Source organism: Sciurus carolinensis, chromosome 1 (assembly GCF_902686445.1).
Source record: "Sciurus carolinensis chromosome 1, mSciCar1.2, whole genome shotgun sequence".
NCBI lineage: Eukaryota > Metazoa > Chordata > Mammalia > Rodentia > Sciuridae > Sciurus > Sciurus carolinensis.
The window spans coordinates 154,188,495-154,210,017 of NC_062213.1; the positions used below are offsets into that span (position 1 = coordinate 154,188,495).

Genomic DNA, 21,523 nt, shown 5'->3' on the forward strand with positions numbered 1-21,523 from the left:
TCTCACAGTCGCGTCTCTGTTCTGATTTCATTGGGCTTAGCATTGGATACAGCTGAGTATTTCCTCCATCTCCCCCACCCCTTCTTCTTTAAGAAACATAACCTTCTAACATCCAGCTCACAAGTTAAGGGAGTGTTTCTTTTTTTTTTTCCTCCCCTCACTTTTTTTAAACATTTAATTTGCAAAGACTTTATTTGGAGACACGATTATACATGAGAAGATAGTGAGGAAACCAAGTGTCCTAGTTCACCCACATCGTTTCTTCCACCCTACAACCAATGAGGGCCTTGTGAGTTGCAGATTACATATGGCACATAATTTTATAGAGTTCCTTAAACAAGCGAAACTAAACATTGTTTGGAGGGACCTATTTGTGGAAGCTCTATATGAGAATGACAAACACATAATCTGGGATAGTGGTGCCAACATGAAAAAGACACCTGCGTGACTAAGACGACGATGGTTTACTGACGTGGGAAAGACTGAAGCAGAAGCACTTTGGAAACATCTCGCTTTAGAGGAAAAATGGAAGTCTTTATTTAGGCTATTTGTGGTTTGGGGTGTTGTTGACATTTAAGTGAAGATACCAAATAGGTGGTCAGAACCTGAGACTTCAGAGAATAAGAGAATCCAGTATTTCATGGAAGAAATCGCTCCCGTCCCCTACTACAATGAGCTTGCAGGCTTTATGTTCTAGATGGAATGTCTGAGCTGGTTTTGGCTATTATAATAAAAATGCTAGACTGACTGGCTTAAATAACAGACATCTATTCCTCACAGTTCTGGAGGCAGGAAGTCCAAGATCACAGTGCTATGAGCTCTGGTATCTGGTGAGAGTCATATTCTCATATGGCAAACACAGAGAGAGAAAGTGTGTGTGCTCTTGTCTCTTCTTATAAGGGCACTATCCATTCACGAGGGCCCCACTCTCATGATCTAATTACCTCCCAAGGGTCCCACCTCCTAATACCATTACATCAGGGGTTAGGGCTTCCACATAGGAATTTGTGGGGATATAAACATTTAGTTCACAGTAGGGAGGAAAACTACCAGATTCCCTTTGGACTTTGCATTTCATCTTGTGTTAACCTCCCCTGGGAATGTTACCCTGACCTTCCAAGATAAACTGTAACTGCCTCAGTCTGAGGTTCTGACTGGTTGTCATTATGTCCTAGTACCTGGCATAGCTCCTGATACATACATGTTCTACAGACCATGCAGAAAAGCATATATTCTTTTCAGTGGTTTCTGTTTAGAGGGATCATGAACAAACATTGCTTCCTGTTGGGGTGGTCACCATCTTGTCAAAAAGTTCAGCAAAAGTGTTAACTCTTCCAGGATGGATGCTAATTTGAGAGGAGACTCAAAGGAGAAGAAAAGGGAGTAGGGACATTTCCTTCTAATGAAAATGTTTGCATGTGAGTCCCTTCAGAAAGGCAAAGAACTGTTCATTCTCATGTCCTCCAGCATTAGGCAAAGAGACAAGTATGAAGCCTACAAGTTTGCTTATAGTTAGTTTAGGGGTTGACATGCTATGGCACGTGGGCTAAAGCCAGTCTGCTGTCCATTTTTGTGTGACAGAAAACTAAAAATGGTTTTACATTTTTAAATGGTTGAAAAATATCAAAAGAGGAATCGTTTTTAGTGACAAGAAAATTATATAATATTCAAATGTCAGTGCCCATAAAGTTTTATTGGAACCCAGCTGTGTCTCTTTGTTGACATATTGTCAATAATTGCTTGCATGCTACAACAGCAAAGTATAGTAGTCATGGTAGGGACTGTATAGTCTATAAAACTGAAAATATTTACTATCTGATCTGTAGAGAAAATGTTTGCTAATCCCAAAGCCAGGTTGTTAAAAAAAAGAAAAAGAAAAAAACCACTTGTTATCCAAAATGATAAGTAACCTCTAGAATTTAATTGTTCTCATCTACCCTATCTTGGAAATATTTCTAAGTAACGAATGAATGGATGAATGAATGAATGAATGAATTCCCTGGCTTCTCAATATGAGAAGGGAGGCTGCAGCTGGTTACTGCGTTTTCTCTTACTTTGGACATCTCTCCCCGCTCATCTGTGCTGTCACACGGATCAGGAGGATTTCTCCTTTATCACTGTGGTCCAAGCATGCACAATGCTTTGTTAATCGTCCATAACAGAGTTGACTAATGCCAAAACATGTAAATAAGACTTTAAAAAATGGAGAATGAACAGATAGAAATGTATCGATAAGATGCTCTAAAGAACAACTTATTTATCATTGTGGAGACTTCTCCTGGGTGTTCTGAATGGTGAGGGATCACCCGCCCCAACCCCTAGCATATTCTCATACATGTCTGGACACCTCAAAGTCCAGATTGCAGAATGTTCTCCCACTGGAAGGAAAATACAACTGTTCACTTCCCAGTATCAAGTCTGTTTTACATGGATGCTGATTTGGGAATGGTTCTCTTAAACACAAGAAAGTGATTTCTTTCCTTCTACCTCTTACTTCGTGGTCATTTCTCCTGGAGGGCCATTGCAGGAGTTGAACTTACTAACAAAAGAAAGGTCCAAATGGAGTAAAGAAGGCCCTACCCTGCTGAAAGGAGGCAAGGAGCTGCCCTGTTCACCTGGAGACAGTAGGTTCCTCTGCATTTGGGGAATTCAAGGCTGCAATCATACACAGTTTTAGAGAGTACCTAAAAAAAGCTTACTAGTAATTTTTTTTAATGCCAAGTTATATATGAGTACACATTTAAAGAGTTAAAAGGAAGAAGTGTTAAAAAAAATTCACACCTTTTAGGTTTACATCAGTTGGTGTTTCATAAAGAAACCGATGACAGAAACAGTGGTAAGGGCTGAAAACCACACAGCTTAGGGTAAGAGCAAAGAGACCTTATGACAACCCCCCAGAAATATGGAGCACAGAAAAGGGAGATTCAGATGTGGAAAGGAAGCCAAGGCGCTTGGTGAGCTCAGTTTCTCTATGAATGCCGGCAGCGGCTCTGATAAGCAGCCTCCAGGGCTCAGCTCATCACCTCTGGCGGCCTCACAACCATCACCAGGAGCTGCTCATGGACATGATGATGGTTCATAGTTTAGGATATAAGAATTACTATCCTGCCTTGAAGTTTTAATTGAAGAGATAAATGCTTACAGAAAATAATAGAAAAACCTTTCCATGGGCCAGAGTTGTGGCTCAGTGGTAGAGCTCTTGCCTAGCATGTGTGAGGTACTGGGTTCAATCCTCAGTGCTGCATAAAAATAAATAAATAAAATAAAGGTACTGTGTCTGTCTACAACTAAAAAAAAAAAAAAAAAATTAAAAAACTTAAATCCTTAAAACAAAAACCTTTTACACCTTTCTGATCGAGATCAACATTAAAAGATTTATTTTCAGAAAATGAGAGGTAATCAGTTATCATTTGTTGGGTGAATTGATTTTAAAATTTCTTTTAAATTAATGCAATTAATATAAGAAGAAAGGAAGACTATAAGATTATTCCACAAATTATATATTAGGTATAATAATCTAATGGATCCCCTGTTGGACCTTGAATGCCACTGGTACATCATCACTGAGTGTCATCAGTTACCAAAAGCCACCAGGAGCTCCAAGAAAATGAGTGCAACATAATCACAAGTCTATTTCACACACACACACACACATATCCACAAATCTCACAAAAAAGCATTTAGGTTTCTCACGTTAATATCATGGGGCTGGGGGTATAGCTCAGTTGGTAGAGTGCTGTCCTCGAAAGCACAAGGCCCTGGGTTCAATTCCCAGCACCGCAAAAAAAAATAAATAAATAAAAATAAAACTCCAGGTAATAAGTAGTGGGTTATATACCAATAATTTTTCCTTTGAGCCAAATTTACATAAATTCTGAAAAATTCTATACTATACTATTAATTGAATGCTTTCTTTCTTTTTATTTTTTGGCACTGGAGATTGAACCCAGGGGTGTTTATCACTGATACATATCTCCAACGCTTTTTATTTTTTATTTTGAGACAGGGTGGTGCTAAGTTGCTGAGGCTTGGCCTTGAATCCTCCTGCCTCAGCTTCCCAAGTCACTGCAGTTATAGGCATGTGCCACTGTGCCCAGGTAATTGAGTACTTTTAAAAACTAATATTTAGATGATAATTTCTTGCATCTCCAAAGGCTTGTTATATTGACATAAAGTTCATGTAGGCATTTTTGCTTCAGTAAGATGTTTGCTTACACTTCAAAAAACTTACTTTCCCAATAATTACCCAAAAGAAAAGTCTATCAGACTGAAAAATACATTTGCTGTGTTTTTCTCAGCTGTGGGAGATGTGGTGGTGCTTATCTGAGCACTGAAGATCAAAGGCTTGAAAAAGTGCTGCACTGTATATTTGGAGAAGGGAGAATTGCTATATATTACATTTTATTTTAAAATATTATGTCTTCTGAGTCTACTTCCTTTCAAGCTTTTAGTATGGCTTATGGAGTCATTTTAATTTTCAGAGGATCAAAAAGATAAGATGCATCAAGATTTAACTACAAAGGAATGAGATTAATTATTGGGTACAGTTTTGTGGGATAACAGAATTACCAGGATAGGAGGAGAAATAGATAGAGTTTAACCAAACATTACTGAGTCACAAACTTGTAGCCTATGTGACCAGTGGCAAACAGGACTTGCCTAATGTTAAAATTTTCCTAGCAATATAGACATCTTTCTCTTTCTCTCTCTCTGGGCATACTTAAGCTAATGTTAAAATTGACATGCTAATTAATGCAATCGTACTTTCTGATTCAGCACAAATGTCTCAGAGATTTGACTCCAAGGGAATCACCGAATCCTCTTCCCATGTTTTCCTCCTCTCCCTCCTTTTCCCTTGCACACGTACCTTCCTCCGGTGTGTGTGCTGTCCATGATTGGCTCCACTCACTCCAGCTGCCTCTAAAAAGATGTAGCTTGGAGGAAATCTGAAATTCATATTCTGTAAATGGTTTCAGATCCAGCAAGTCATGGCTTCCTCTGGCATTCATGACAGTAACCTTGAATCCGACAAGATTTTGCAAATTGAGAAGTAATATTTGTATATTATGTTAATACACATCTACAGTGTGCAACAATCTAATCAGAGTAATAAGCACGTACCTCTCTTCAAACATTAATCATTTTTATGTGTTGGGAATTCAGCAATCTTCTTCTTGAGGCATGTGAAATATATCATAGATTTTTAAAACAAACTCTACTAGGTTAGAGAAGAATCAGAAGAAATCCCTCTGCTGGGCTCTGGTCCCCTTATTGAACTCCCCCTGCCCCTGGCCCTTCCCAGTGTCTAGTGACAGAAGTCACATATTCTCACTCATTTTTTGGAAACTAGTAAGTCAATCTTGCTGAGGAACAGAATTTTGGAATAGGGGGACAAACAAGATTTTTGTGCATTTGTTTGGTACCAGGGTGTTATGGTTTGGATGTGAGATGTCCCCAAAAAAGCTCATGTGTGAGACAATACAAGAAGGTTTAGAGGAGAAATGATTATAAGAGCCTTAATTCAATCAGTGAGTTAATCCCCTGATGGGGATTAGCTGAGTGGTGACTAAAGGCAGGCGGAGTGGAGGAGATGGGTCCCTGGGGATGTGGCCCGGGGTATAAATTTTGTATCTGGAGGGTGGAGTCTCTCTCTGCTTCCTGATCATGTGTAATGCTTCCCTCTGCCACAATCTTCCGCCATGTTGTTCTGTCAAACCTTGAGCCCCGAGGAATGGATTCTGCTATCTATGGCTTGAGACCTCTGAAACTGTGAGCCCCCAATAAACTTTTCCTCCTCTACAAATGTGCAGGTCAGGTCTTTTAGATGCAGTGGCAAAAAAGCTGATTAAAACACAGGGATTGAACCTAAGTGCGCTTAACCACTAAACTACATCCCCAGCCCTTTTTGTGTTTTATTTTGACACAGGGTCTCACTAAGTTGTGTAGGGTCTTGCTAAATTGCTGAGTCTGGCTTTGAACTTATAATCCTACTGCCTCAGCCTCCCAAGTAACTAGGGTTACAGGGGTGCGACACTGCACCTGGCACAATTTTTTAAAGTGATGGTTAATACAAAATTACATAAAGAATTTTAACATAAAAGAAAGAAACCAAACCAGATGACTCTTTTTATTTTTCCTACATTCAATGGGAAGAAATAGCAATGACTGTGTTACTGAACATACATGACACTAATCTTAAATAGTAGTTTCTCATTTTAAAAAATAGAAATGACATCTCCTGGAACTAAGAACCCATCTATTCATGTTCCCAGGAAGATCCTGAAATCAGCTGAAAAATAACTAATGGTTGAAAACTTCAATTTTCAAAAAGCTCTGGAGAAATTTCTACACTAGAGATCATTTTTTTTATTTGGATCCAACTGGTATGTGATCAATGTTTTAACACAGACACAAAACTGGCTTCAAAAGAAAATTTTAGTTACTTTTACATCTTTCAGGTATCAGCTATATGTGAAACTGATCCATTATTATTATTATAAGTCATTATATATATAAAAAGTCTGGAAGAAATCATAATCCTATATTTTTTATTGTAAAAATTGTAATGCCCAATGTTATACCAAATTGTAGGCCTTTTCATCATGTTATTTAAGTTCCACATAAGCCTCTGTGGACATTCCCTAGCTACTCCTCTTTCCAATACGTTTTTTAAAAATGTTAAAAAGTAATAATGGGTTAGAGAATGAAAGAACAAGGAGAAATAAATTTTTTACTAAAAATAAGTTGTAGAAAATTAACATTGGTTTATAAACCCTGTGGCTTAAAAAAATTCAGAATCCATGATCAAGATGTTTGTTAGTAGAGATGAACATGACTTTCTGGTAGATCACAGGTGTGTACCCTCAGGCTAAATATTCTTTTTTTCTTTTTCCTTTTGTGGTACTAGGGATTGAACCCAGGGCCTCACATATGTTGGCAAGTACTCTGCCACTGAATCATACCCCCCCCCCCCGAAATATTCTAAAATTCCATTTTTTGATATGAAAAGACAGAGGTTTCTGCAGTGATATTAAGAACTCAGTAATCTTTTCTCCCTTCCCCTTGAAGACCATTACCATATTCCAGGACCTGCTGTGACTGGGCCGGTATCTGAGACGATTGAGTAGCACCCATCTCTCATCTCTCCATTGAAGGGTACATCTGTTCCCTGAAGCATTTGGAAATTTGATTGTGATGTTCCACGGAGGAAGAGGCCTCACTAGTAACCCGAACAAACAAAAACATGTGATTCAGGCACTATGATCAGAAATGGCTTTATGTACTAACACAAACTACAAAAAAAATTAAGTTGGTTTCACCAAATTCCAGCTTCATTTTTGGCAAGTAGTGGATGTGTCACTACTCCACTTAATCCAATGATTGAAGGAAAACCAATGTTCCAAACCTGAAAGATTCAGTGGCTGAGAAGACAGAGGTGGCTAGTGGTGGTTGCTTAAGGAGGAGGAATGCTGGTAGAAAAATTCATAGCAATGGGATGGAGGGAGAGAGGAAAGAACAGGGAGAAAGAGGGTAGCTTAGAAATGAGTGGTCTTGAAGCCAGGTACAGAGAGACACACCTGCACTCCCAGGGACTTGGGAGACTGAGGCAGGAGGATCTCAAGTACTAGACCAGCCACAGCAACTTAGTCAAACTCTGTCTCAAAACAAACAAAAGAGATGAATGATCTGTGTAAAGACATGGAAGCAATGTGAAGGGAAAATGCATGGTCAGTGTCTATGATCAAACTCATGATTAGCAGTTATATGCCAAGAGGTGTCATGGGAAGAGAGAAGAGTGAGGTAGGAACTTCAGGCAGCCAGAAGCCCAGTCCTACCTGGGATGGTCAGAACTTGGGATGACTGAGAACTGCTTCTGATTCAACTGGGGCAATGATATTTGCTCAGATATGTGCCAGGACTGACTTATGCCAGTAAGCACACTGATGAGGGGAGTGGAAGCTAAGTATTCTTAGAGCAAGATGCATCAGCACCTTGATGAATCTTATTTGTAGTTTACACCTGGCTGCTCTAGTCCAGCGGGTCCACTTGTAGCCAATCTGAACATGGGAAATAGCCATAGAAGTAAAGAGACATCCCTGTCTAGAAGGGCCTCCCCTGAGCTTCCTGAATGACTGCCTGGGACACTCTTTTGAGTTGATGGCATTGAGTTGATAGCAATTTCATGGGGTATGAAGCCAGGGACTCATTTCTCCAGTAGAGATAATAAAAAAGAAGCCATCTTTACATGACTCTAGGGGTGTGGCCCTTACACTTGAATACAAGTAACTTCTATCTTTTACCCAGGTTTGGTAAAGGTCCTGTTGTCCACTTCCCATCAATGTCAAAGAGCTATACACAGAAGATTTGAGTGATTTAAAAAATAATTTTCATGTTCCAGTGAATCACACCTACAGAAAGTGAAATAAAATGTACCTATGTCCAGGAATGTGAATGTAGATGGAAATGAAGAAGAACTTCCAAGACTGTTGGTGGCAGTAACTGTGGCTGTGAAGTTGGATTCAGATAACTGAGGGGTTAGGCTGATTCCAAGGTCCAAATGAGCACAATGATAATTATTGCATTGCTTCTGCCATGTTAAATTTTTTGGTCCATTTAACCTACAAACAGAACAAAATTGTGTTTAGCAAGATACTTTATGTGTCTGTTACCTTTCAGCACAAAAGATCAAAGGTTCAAACATAAAATTGTAGACAATCTTTTCAGGTCAGTCTTATTGCTAGGGGATACACTATAGGAATATTTATGTTCCAGTTCCACATTTCTTTCCTCTCTCTTTGTTGGCAGAACTTTTTTTTTGTTCTTTCTGGATATTTATATAGATAAGTATATGTGTCTGTACTTCTAGAATTCCCCAAGCCCTAGCTGTCATCTTGGCTCTTTCAAGCAGTTCCAACCAGCATCTAAAGGATTTGTGGCTACTCAGCATTGACTGCACAAAAGTGTCCAGCACATCAGTGGGCAGACCAGAGTCCTGGTCTCACTGCCTCACCCCATCTCCAATTCATTCAGGCACAGTGCAGACCAAAATGGGTCTTTGAGGGCAGTATGGAACCTACTCTAAGGAATGGAATCTCCCCAGGCCCTCTTCTCCTGTGGACTCTCACATCAGCCAACTCTGCTTTAAAAAGAAATTCCTCTAAGCTAATGGAAAGCTACCACAAGGAAGTGTCTATTTATACATCATGGCCCTAAGAGTCTGCAACTGCAAAGGAGAAGAAGAATATTTTATAGTTAGTTTACCATATTTGAGCAGAAGAAACCCCCTAACTTGACCTTGGATGCTCTAACAAAACCTCCAAGTTATAACTCAGACCCAAGATGTTAGGGGTCAGATGTCTGAACCAATTTTAATTGATGAATGAAGTTTGTTTTTAAGCATCTCATTGCCTTGGGGTATCTGTTGCTGCTCCTCCTGGCAATATCATAAAACTGTATGATATTGCTAAATTGTCATCTAAGAAAGGACCTACAAAACTACTGCAAGAGCAGTCTTGAGCTGGAGGTGTAGCTTAGTGGTAGAGGATCGCCCCCATGCAGGTGGCAAAAACAAACAAACAGCAACAAAAACTGCAATCTCACTCACTGTAAAGTGTACTTGGTGTATATGTGAGTGTCTTGTCCTCGGTCCCAGGTGCAGGCCACCGTCCCACGTTCTCCCTCCTGTACACAAGTTAAGTTTTGAGGCCGCTCTGGAGCAACTTTAAAAAGAAAGAGTAAGACTTCATATTTGAAATATCACGCAGGTGCTATTTCAATCACATTGCTATTATTTGCCAAGAAGATGATAATATCTCCCCCAAGTCTCCCAAGTCTAGATAAAGTCAGGTTTTGTCAAGTTCAAATCTACCCCATTTGAATATTATCATCCTCATTTTATCAAAGAGGAAACTAAATCTTAGGTGGACTATCTGGCCCAAGATGGCAAAATTATGAAGTAGCAGGATCAGGGCTTCAGCGCTGGTGTGGTGGACAAGTCCAAGTCTTTCACCTTATGTTCTGCCATTTTGCCTGACAGGTGAGCCTCCACCGCCAGTTCCTCTTCCCCTGGTGATGATAAGTTAACATTTCTAGAGTGATGCCGATTCACTATTAGAAACCTTTGAAAATTAGGGACTATTTTTCTCCACACACATGAAATTGGCTGCTAAGACTACTACCAACTTCTCTAGTCAGGGGTTGTATGACCTCTATCTAATTTCTGCACTGCATTGCTTGGAGCACTTTATGAACATCATAAGTTGATTTTTCACGTACATAAACTCTGAGGACCTTCCAGTGGCCAAGAACAGTGTTAGCTATGAAAATACAAGGTGTACAAGATAAGCATGTTTCCTTCTACTGCAAGGAATGTATTTTTAAAGGAAGTCATTTTCTAGTGAAAGATGGGACTGAAATTTGGAGCTTCTCAAACTCAATAGAGATAAGAGAAAACACTTTAGTCCATCATCCCACTCTACCCTAATACTGAGACCCACATGTAGATACATGCTCTTTTGGGTGAGATAAAACAAGCATACTATGGAAGCCCTAGATAGTGTTTGCCTCCCCAAAAGATGTGATTGATGAAACAAATGTCATTTTTGTTCCTAGCACTCATCAAAGACATGAGCACATTGTGTGACCGTGGACAAGTTAACATCTCAGAGTTTCAGTTTTGTCCATAAAATGGGTATAACAATATGTAGTTCATATGGCCTTATTTAGTAAAATAAAGAACTCTTCCTTGTTCTAAAATAACAGACTTTTTCTTGTATATATGTGTATGGATATATGTGTGTGTGTGTGTGTGTGTGTATACATATGTTATATATATACAATACATATATATATAAATATATATATATATTTATATATATATGCATGCAATGTATATAAAAATGTGTGCTTGTACCTCAGATACAGCATTAATCTCCAGGATATATAAAGAACTCAAAAACTTAACACCAAATGAAACCAAATAACCCAATCAATAAATGGGCAAAGGAACTAAACAGACACTTCACAGAAGAAATACAATCGATCTATGAATATATGAAAAAATGTTCAACATCTCTAGCAATTAGAGAAATGCAAATTAAAGCTATTGGGATTCCATCTCACTCAAGTCAGAATGGCAATCATCAAGAATACATGCAATAATAAATGTTGGCAAGGAAGTGGGGGAAAAGATACACTCATACATTGCTGGTGGGAATGCAAATTGGTGCAACCATTATGGAAAGCAGTATGGAGATTCCTCAGAAAATTTAGAATGGAACCACCATTTGACCTGGCTATCCCACTCCTTGGTGTATACCCAAAGGACTTAAAATCAGCATACTACAGTGATGCAGCCACATCAATGTTTATAGCAGTCCAATTCACAATAGCTAAGCTATGGAACCAACCTAGGTGTCCTTCAACAGATGAATGGATAAAGAAACTGTGGTACATATACATAATGGAATATTACTCAGCCACAAAGAAGAATGAAAATGGCATTTGCTGGCAATTGGATGAAACTGGAGAATATTATGCTAAGGGAAATAAGCCAATTCTCAACAAAGTCCGAATGTTTTCTCTGATATGCAGATGCTAATCACAATAAGTGGCGGGTGGATAGAAGTATTTTAGACTAGACAGAGCAGAGTGAAGGGAGGTAAGAGGGTACGGGGGTTGGAATGATAGTAGAAGAATTTTCTTCTATGTTCCAGTTTGCTGCTATTCTCAATCACTTTGGGTCTGATATTGCCTACAGTCTATTTTTCCTCTTTAGAAAATGCAGAATCTTCTTTTTGGCTCTATTATGCTGGATTTTCACGAGGATGTGCTTACCAGGGATCTATTTTCATTTACCCTTCTGGATTCTCAAAGGGTAAACTCCTGTCCTTCAGTTTGGGAAAATTTTCGGAACTTGTTTTCTGATGATTTCTTCCTCTCTGTTTTTCTCTTTCTGAAAGTTCACACTTTTCATAGGTTGTATCTTCTAATTTTATATTTTTTCTCTTGGTGTTTTTGTTCTACTATCTAGGGGAAAACAACCTCAGAGGGTTTCATTTCTGTTTATCTTTCTTTTTTTCTTTTTAAATTTTAGGGGTATGCTTTCTGTGTATTTCCTTCTTATAGTCTCTTGTCTTTGTTTCGTACACAATATTTTCTCTTGTTTCACTAAGGGTATTAAGGATAGTTTTTACCACTTTCCTCTGACTACACTCTATTTCTTTCGCTTTGTTATGCTTTGTTCCATAAGTTTGTTTTGGTTTCTGTCATTCTTCTTAGATGTCATATTCAGATCCTTATAGTTTTGCCCACATGCATGGGTGGGACAGCTCTGTGTTCAGTGGGGGCATTTGATGACTCTGGGTTTCACTCCAGGGTGATTTGGCTGGGTGTAGTGGGGAGAAACCTTGTTGTCAATATTTTCAGGCATTTTCTCTTGGCCTGGTCAGATTTCCTAGGAAAAGATTTTAAATCTGCCTGAAGGAGGGTCCAGGCTTGAAGAAAGCTGTATGCAAATATTCCTTGGACTGCTTTGCTTTTCAGGCCGAGTCTTCTCTTCCAGTAGCCCCCTGTCTCCAGCCCCCAGGCTCTGGTGCTGCACGCAGTGCCTGTCTGGTTGCATGAACCTGGGAAGGACTCTGAGGCTCAAAGCACTTTTCAAATAAATTTTCAGTCAAATCTCCCATTTTAAAACTTACTTTTACTGTCCCTTCCAGAGTGCATGGTGTCATCAGTTTCTGAGTTTTTCTGGGGGAAGGGTGTCTGCCTTAACTTAGATTGCATCTTTTCTCCAGGCTACCTGTAGGCTAACTCTTATCATTGGTCCATCTCCTTCCAACTTCAAAATTTTAGTTGGTGTGTCTCTCCTCCTATTTTTTGTCTTTGAGGATATGTGCTGTTTGGAAACTTTATAGCATTTTGACTTTATTACAGAGGAAGAGAAAGCAAATACTTGTTGCCAGTCTACCATCTTTGCCCTAAAGCCCTCCTAGAGTCTTGATAAGCAAATAAGATAAAGAAAGTGGCACTTTACGTAATAATCAACTCCCACCCTTCCTCCTAAAGAGGAAAAACATTTTAAAGACCAAGACTTTCACCCATAGAGTGAAGTCAACGTTTTCAATGTGAGTTCAGTGGATCATGAAATCAAAGTGTCCCTCAGCCCAAGACTGTCTGTCCAGGGGAGACTAGATGGAATTCTCCTTGATACAAATGTACAATAACTGATGCCAAGGAAAGAGCAGGTATCAAAGTCTCCAAACTTACATGAATTTACAATAGAACTTAACAATAGAAGACATGATCATGAATGTTATGGTCATTATTATTTTTTAAAACCCTACTTAATATGGGAAATACAATTTTAGAAAAACAGCTTTCAGAAATATCAACAATAATAGATGTTGATGTGAATGTGGGGAAAAGGCATACTTTTACATTGCTGGTAGAGCTGCAAATTGGTGCAGTCACTCTGGAAAGCAGTGTGGAGAATCCTAAGAAAACTTGGAATGGAACCACCTTTTGACCCAGTTATCCTACTCCTCAGTTTATACCCAAAGGACTTAAAATCATCACACTACAGTAACACAGCCACATCAATGTTTATAGCAGCTCAGTTCACAATAGCTAGATTGTGGAACCAACCTAGATGCCCTTCAACAGATGAATGGATAAAGAAACTGTGGTATAGATACACAATGGAATATTATTCAGCCATAAAGAATAATAATATTATAGTATTTGCAAATAAATGGATGGAACTGGAAAATACCATGCTAAGTGAAATAAGCCAACCCCCAAAACCCAAAGACTGAATGTTTTCCTTGATAAGTGGAGAATGATATATAATGGGGGTGAGGGGGGTGGGGAATGAGAGAAGAAGGGAGAAATTAGGGGGTGGATATGAAAAATGGTGGAATGAGACAGACATCATGACCCTATGTACATGTATGATTACACAAATGGTATGAATCTACATCGTGTACAACCATAGAAATGAAATGATGTACCCCATTTCTGTACAATGAATCAAAATGCAGTCTAAAAAATTTTAAAAAAAAAGAATGGGGAAAAATTAATTAATTAATTAAAAAAAGAAATATCAACAAACAAAGCAAGAATTCATGGTCTTATATTTTTCGTCTTTATTTTCTAAGTTCGATCTTCTGAGGCTAAGCTAGTGCACTGATTGTTTAGTTTCTACATCATTTGAATGAATTCTGGGCAGCAGAGAAGCCCAAAAGAGAGAAGGGACTGGGGAGAAAAGACTTAAAGACTGCTTGCCTATTCCTCGTTCTGAAAAAATCAGCCGAGCTGATGACAGATCCCCTGAAGATACACAAAGCACAATGGACTACCCCTTACCACAAAAAGAAAATGGACTGCTTACTCCCTCACGAGACAGCATTGAGCTGACTATATTGAGCGAAACCAAAATTCATTATGTCTTTTCTTGGAATGACTTGCATACCCAGAATAAGGTGTCACTTCCAGTCAATCCTTCTTCTCAAAAGTGCTAAACTTGCCCAAAGAGTAGCCATTTGATTGTGTGGTTTCTACTTGAGCATTGCACAAGCAACATTCAGCGGCACCACCCAACTGAGCTGAGCCATGAGAGACACCCTTTACCGCCTCCCTAGACCTTCTCATGCTGCAAACTGTCACACATGCGTTCCCATACACTGGATGGAAAAGTAAAAAGTGAAAAGGGGTGCATATCATTTCAGTGCCCTTATGTGCCTGGCATTGGAGCAAGCACTTTGCATATAAGGGGTCATACGATCATTGCAGCCATCTTACGAGGTAGGAGTTATTATCTTTATAACACAGATAGAGGAAATGAGGCTCATGGAGTTTAAATTGTATAGGGGTGCCCAGTTCATAGCAGGGCTGAGATTCAAAGCCCACGGATGGACCTTCTACTTTAGGACTGTCAATGGTGAGAACACATGATCAATACATGGTTTGAACAGGTGGTCCTGAACTGGAAGAGAAGTATTAAACCTAGTTTATGCCTCTTCCCCACCAGTAATTTGCTTGGCTATTTCCTTGGTCAACTGCTCATTGCTTCTGGTGGCCCTCCAGGAAATTGCCTGGCAGCAATCATATCCTCATAAGTTACAGAGGTTTCCAGTTAAGGTGAAAACCTCACTGAGCTCTGTATCACTGCCTTTATGACATGGGCCATGTCCCTGCAGCTGGGTCAGGCAACCTGCTGCAGCAATTCTCCTACTCTCCTGCCTCTCACCTGCCACTCCAGAGCATCTCTGGAATCCCTGTAGAAAGCCCATGCAAGCTCACTAGCTTTCCTGGTTGGACCTCAGTAGCTGCAAATGGCAGGTAGGTGTTTGCTGGCTCACCCTGTGCACTGTAGCTCACATAGCAGATGCCAGTTCTCACATTTCAGTTCTTTCCTCCCAGCAGCTGCCTGGAGGGAAGCAATGAGAGCCAGCAGTGCAGGGTAGTTGATGTGCTATGGGGTAAACTTAGACCAATTGGAGACAGTAAAATTCTTCTTCCTTTCCCTTGTCATTGTATTTCCCTATGCACTTTCTGGAGATGTCCCTAAATGACCAAACAACCAGATGTATTTTCTATGGTCAACTCAGGAACATCACCACTTTGTGCCATCATGCATCACTGCACAATGATATTTTGATCAACAATAGGCCATGTATATGATGGTGGTCCATAAGATTATATTGCCTAATGATGTTGTACCCATCTTACTCTGTGATGGTCGCATAATGATGAAATCAACAAATGACCAATTTCTCAGAATTATCCCCATTGTTAAGTGACACATTAACAGTATTTGTTTTTACTCTTTTCCTGGCTCAATTCCTCATTCTTGCCTACCTGGGACTGTACAATTCCCCCTCCCCCTTGAAGTGTTAGCATGTCAGTTTTGCTTCGGCAATTTTCTAGAGATCCCAGTAAAAGACTGTAAGTATAATCATAGTTTTTATTTAACCTCTGCTAAGTATGATCACCAATGTCAGGTGATGGGAGGACCACATTTTATGTACTGAGGAGGGGAAAGGTTCTCATCTCATCTCAACTGAGTTGCTAAGTGAGGCAGATAACATTTTTCCTTTATCTTGGAGGTTGCAGCTTTGAGTAAATGTTCATAAGTCAAGAAGGCACAAAGACCCAGCTGCAGAGATCCATTTCCCTACCACTAGAGTCTAAGGACAATAGGAAAATAAATGGTGTTCACGGCCAGAGACAGAGGAGAGAAAGAGGGAGCAAAGGAGAGGAAGGGATAAAGGGAAAGTGAGAGCAAAGGAAGGGGAAAAGAGAGAGAAGGAGAATCTTATCAAATAAGACCCCTATTCTACTGATTTCTAGACTTCTCACTCCAAGATGTTCATGTTGCCATCAAGATAAAATATTTCATGTAGTAGGAGAAGAAAGAATTCTGTCCTGTGTTTGGATTTCTGCTTAACACAATGACAAACACCAAAAGATCACCCATTTGGGGGAACTCAGAAAGGAATACTCACCACCAACAGAGATCTCTGCCCCACATATTGGAGTCTCGTTACTTCCCACACAGGCGAGTTTGCAAAGAAACAAGGTTGAACCAAGGGAAAGATCTGTAATTTGAGAACTGAAGGAGCGACCGTGGTGGAAACTGATTACTTCGTTTATCTTGTAGAGGATCAATTTGTTCAAACTGGAAGAGTGTAAACAGTCTTGTTTGGGTTTCAAAGAACATGAAATATTGACAGTTGATCCACGTGAAATCACATGGGAAGGCTTCACAGTCACATCTCCTCTCTTGCACACATCTGCAGTAAGATACAAAAGCAATACTTGATTGGCAATAACACACCCATTTCAAAATGGAGGGTGGCTGCAATCCCAAAAGCAGGATAAAATTAAACCTAACATCATGGGGATATAAATAACCTCCATCACTCTGGCAGTATTGGTGATGCACAAGAGAACAGAAGGCACCATATTAAAGTCTAACTGTATTTGAATTAAAGCATTCATCCTTCTCAAAACAGTAATACTATAATCAAAACTATAAATAGGAGGATGGTGAGAAAGTAGAATTGGAAGAACATTCAGGAACACAGTTCCAGGAAAAACCAGCATCTCTTGTATGTAAAATTTTTAGACTACTAAAGAAGGCTTCCCAGAATAAATCACATGTGTTTCCATCACTATTTGTGATTTATAATGCTTACTTCAGTATTCATACTGAGAGAGAGAAAAAAGACAGTTTTAAAAGACTTGCAAACTTTAGGGTCCTATTTAGGAACAATTCTTCTCTAGCTATATTAGAGGCATAAAATATGTGTGATCTGCAACACTATTTTATAACAAAGAGAAAACATTCAAAGGCTCTGGTGTGTTTGGAGTTGGCATCAAAGATGGAAAGTGAGTGTTACCATGCCATATTTTGATATTTCTTCAAGATGTAAGACGCTGGGGTGGGTGAACCATTACCTAATACCACTAATAAAAATTCCAAGAATGTATTCCTCTTCTTAACGGAGTTCTTCATAGTCCTTACTACATTCCGGGTGCAACATTATATGCTTATTAAAACATGGAGGTCATTTGCTTCCCTCAAGAGGCTTTTCATTGACAAGGTTTAATAAAAAAACCTCAGAAACAAAGATTCACCCTGAATTTTCAGGGATGATATAAAGCCTCCACTGAAAGTCTTCTTTTCTTGTTCTTCTTTTTTTTTTTTTTTAAAGTAATCGTAAGAATGCTTGGGTCAACTACCATAAATAGGAACTGGTAAAGAACTTATTTAAATCAAGTAAAGGAAATACTGAAAATTCTTTTTTAATAACAAGTTCATATTTTTATTTGCAAAGCTAAAATGGAGTCTCTCCTTTTTTTTATCTTACTTGTATGTTTGGCCTTGGTTTCTTTGATCTTTGATTCTAATGCCAGAAAGCTGAAAATAAGCTCTTATTAAAACAACAGAGAAAATGTCAGCCATTTTTTTAGCATAACTAACTTTATTCATAAATATCCCTCTGTTAAAATGTATTATAAAGTAAGACATACATTCATGAAGCCCAGCTGGGTTGTCTAGCTGGGTTACCTAGTCACTTTTTTAAGAGAAAGTGATATGATTGGACTCTTACATTCCTCACTGGAATAAATCAAATAAAATACATACTGGTTATAAACACAAATCAGACTTATCCATTTAAATGACAAAAGACTGACTACAAAAGACCACTACCAGTACATTTACCATGAACACAAAAGTCATCTGTAACTGAGAACTTAAAATGCAAATCCTTTCAAATATAAGCTTCTAGAAATATCTTACCAATTTGTGCTTTAATCAACAGCCACATGGTTAAAAAAATTAGTTCCAAAGAGCATCCTCTAAGAGTATGTGCCATCAACAGTCAGCTCTGCAAGTCAATGCTGCACTTTTCCTTGTTAAAGAAGACAAATTCATTCATTGTCAAATACATTCAGAAAATACCAGAACCAAAATCATTCAGAATAACTTAAAACAGCACTCTGTTTTTCATCATTTTGTTAAGATTTTGCTTGCTATTTTTAAAAACAAAATCTACCTTTAAAATTAGTAAACTGAAAATCTCAGTCACTTCCTAACCTCATCTTAGGGGAGCTTCTTGGAGTCAGCAAGGATTGGAGAAGGAGCTTGCCATTTTAGTGGGCTCTGGCTGCTGTAACGGAAGACTCCATAGCTGGCTGCTTATGCACAGCAGAGATTTATTGTTCCCAATTCTGAATACTGTAAAGTCCAAGATCATGGTGCCAGAAGATTCTCAGTCTGCTGAGGATCCACTTTTCAGTTCATAGATAGTGCTTTTCAGTTGTGTCTTCAGGAGGTAGAAGGGGCAAGACGGCTTGCTTGGGCCTCTTATGAGAGACCCCAATCGTATGTGTTTAGCCCTGTTATCTAATCACCCAAAGTCCCACCTCTTAATGCCATCACTTGGGAGGTCAGGATTTCATATGAATATGTGGAGGGACATAAACATTCAGACCATAGCACTAGGCTCTGGAATCCCTTAGAACTGGATTTAAATACTTTGAGACTATGTGCAAGTTATGTAACCTGAGTCTCACACAAAACTTATTTCTTTTCAGGGTTGCATAATCATCATCAAATGGAATAGTTTGACTAGAGAGAATTTCTAATCTTGTCATGTGATTCTGGACAACAGTAGACTAAAAAAGGTTCATAAGTCAGATGTAGTGGCACATACCTGTCATCCCAGCAACTCAGGAGGCAGAGGCAGTAGGATTGCAAGTTCGAGGCCAGCCTCAGCAACTTGGCAAGACCCTGTCTCAAAACAAAAAATGAAAAGGGCTGGGATGTAGTTCAGTGATAAAGCACCCCTGGGTTCAATTTCCAGTATTTCTCTGCACCCTGCCAGTGCTCATAACCATCCAGAAACTTAGTAAAAGATTGATTTCTTTGTCAATATGAAAGAAATTTCAACAATCTGAAGGGGGTTATTTGGGTTTTCTACAGAAGCTCAATTTTATTTGTTCATTTGTTTATCCTGACTTGTTTGACTGAATATTTTTTTCTTCCATGCTGGGGATTAATCCTAGGTCCTTGAACATGATAGGCAAATGCTATACCACTGTTCTACATCCCCAGCCCTTTCTTCTTTAATTTCATTTGGAGACAGGATTTTGCTAAGTTTCCTAGACTGGTCTCAAACTTGAGATCCTCCTGCTTCAGCCTCCCAAGTCACTGGTATCACAAGCAAGAATGGTTCAGAAAATGTAAGCTGTTGATCTCTGAGCTGTTCTTAATTCAAACATAAGAATGACTCTACTTGTCTCAACAAATTCTCGAAATTCTTTTAAAAGTGGGCCTCAAATTCATAATGTAGGCCTCAAATTCATAATGTTCTGTGATGTCAGTCCACTGGGAAGCAGCCAACACAAATGCTAACTTCTTATTCTCATGCCTAGAAATGTGCCAGAATATTTGGGAGAGACCCAGACAACGCCACTAACTCATCTAGTATTGATGGCTAACTTTCATGTACCAGGTACCATGTTAAGCACTACAGGCACAACATAAGAAGGGTGGGATTCTAGAAAAGTGCCTCTTGGACTCCTCCACATGTAGCCTAGTAATTGAGCAGGGAAGACCCAAGCAATGTTGGCATCTCCTCAGCAGTCTCTTCTGACTACTCTTCCTCCTCTTTTTCTCCTCCTCCTCCTGCTTTTTAGCTGTGGAGAACCTCAGCATGTTCAGGATATTATTATTTTTTCTCTCTTTCTACTTTCTCCCTGGGGAACTCTCCTCCTGGATATCATCTGTGAACTAAAGACTCTCAGATGTAGATCTCTAATCAGACTGCTCCCTAAGCTTTAGTTTCATGCTGGTCTCCTTAGCCTCACCTACTGGATATAAAACAGCCTTCTCAATACTAACAAAAGTCAAAGTCTTAGTTCCCCTTCTTCAAGCCAGCTCTTCCCTCAGCCTGTTCTCTCTCAGTAAATGACATCCATACCTCTAAGTTGCTAAAAACCTGGATGTCATGCTTGGTTTCACCCTCTTTCTCATCCCCTGCTATTAAACCATCACTAGTCCTATCAACTGAACCTCAAAAATAAGTCACAGTTCAGTCCACTTCTCTGCATGTCTACTGTCCCCATCTTAATCCAATCCACTTGACATCTCTACCCTAGAATACAGGAGCCCTCTAACATGTCTCTCCTGTCCATCCTCACCCTTTCTAAGCTGTTTCCACATAGTCAACTACCTTTAGAAATGTAAGTCAAATCATGTTACCCACTACAACCACCACCTTACAAAACCCTCCAACGTGTCCCTATTGCTAATTAGAATAAAACCCAAAGTCTTTACCACAAAAGGTTTCTCAGCTACTACATGACCTTCTTGCTCCCATCTTGTTGCTATCACATACTCTGCTTTTTTGCCTGGCTAACTCTGTTTCCTTCACGCTATCTTTCAGACTCTTCCTTGAATAACACAAGTCCTTTGTTGTCTGGGGGACCTTGCCCTTCCATGAACTCTGCCAGAATCCTCTTCTGCCAACTGACTTACATCCTTCAGATTTCAGATTGTACCAGAGTCCTTCCCTGGTTACCTCTCCCTCCCTTGCCCAGACCTTCCCTGACCAAAGCGGTCTTCCCCATCTATTTTCTACTCATCACCTTTTTTTTAAATTATTGATTTCTACAGCTATCTTCTTTCTTTAATTACTTGTCATCTATCTCCTGTACTAGAATATAGAGCACGATGAGAACAGGAACTTTGACCATCTTGCACATGTTATAAACCAGCACTTAACACTGTAAATAAGTATCTACTGAAAGGAAGGAGAGAGAAAAAAAATGAGCTATGAAAAATTTCCGGTAAACATCCTTGTGGCAGGCAGAGTAACAGCTCACCAAAAGGTCCATGCCCTACTCCCCAGAACCTGTGGATATTTATTTTACCTGGCAAAGGAACTTGCCAGATGTGATTAATGTTCAGGACCTTGAGATGGGCAATTATCTTGGATTACCCAAGTGGGTC

The 21,523-nt window shown here is 39.3% G+C and overlaps 1 protein-coding gene across 1 annotated transcript in view; it reads right to left on the reverse strand.

The window, feature by feature from the left end:
• Il12rb2 (interleukin 12 receptor subunit beta 2) overlaps positions 1 to 19,282 on the reverse strand; it is a 75,081-nt gene extending 55,799 nt beyond the window's left edge. The window contains exons 1-7 of the mRNA XM_047557707.1: positions 19,224 to 19,282; positions 18,308 to 18,419; positions 16,506 to 16,793; positions 9,605 to 9,719; positions 8,434 to 8,618; positions 7,077 to 7,219; positions 4,868 to 5,018 (exon numbers count right to left, since the gene is read on the reverse strand). Of these exons, the coding sequence (XP_047413663.1) occupies positions 4,868 to 5,018; positions 7,077 to 7,219; positions 8,434 to 8,618; positions 9,605 to 9,719; positions 16,506 to 16,793; positions 18,308 to 18,383 (958 nt within the window). The 5' untranslated portion in view covers positions 18,384 to 18,419; positions 19,224 to 19,282. The remainder of the gene's footprint in view (positions 1 to 4,867; positions 5,019 to 7,076; positions 7,220 to 8,433; positions 8,619 to 9,604; positions 9,720 to 16,505; positions 16,794 to 18,307; positions 18,420 to 19,223) is intronic.
• Between the last annotated feature and the right edge of the window lie 2,241 nt (positions 19,283 to 21,523).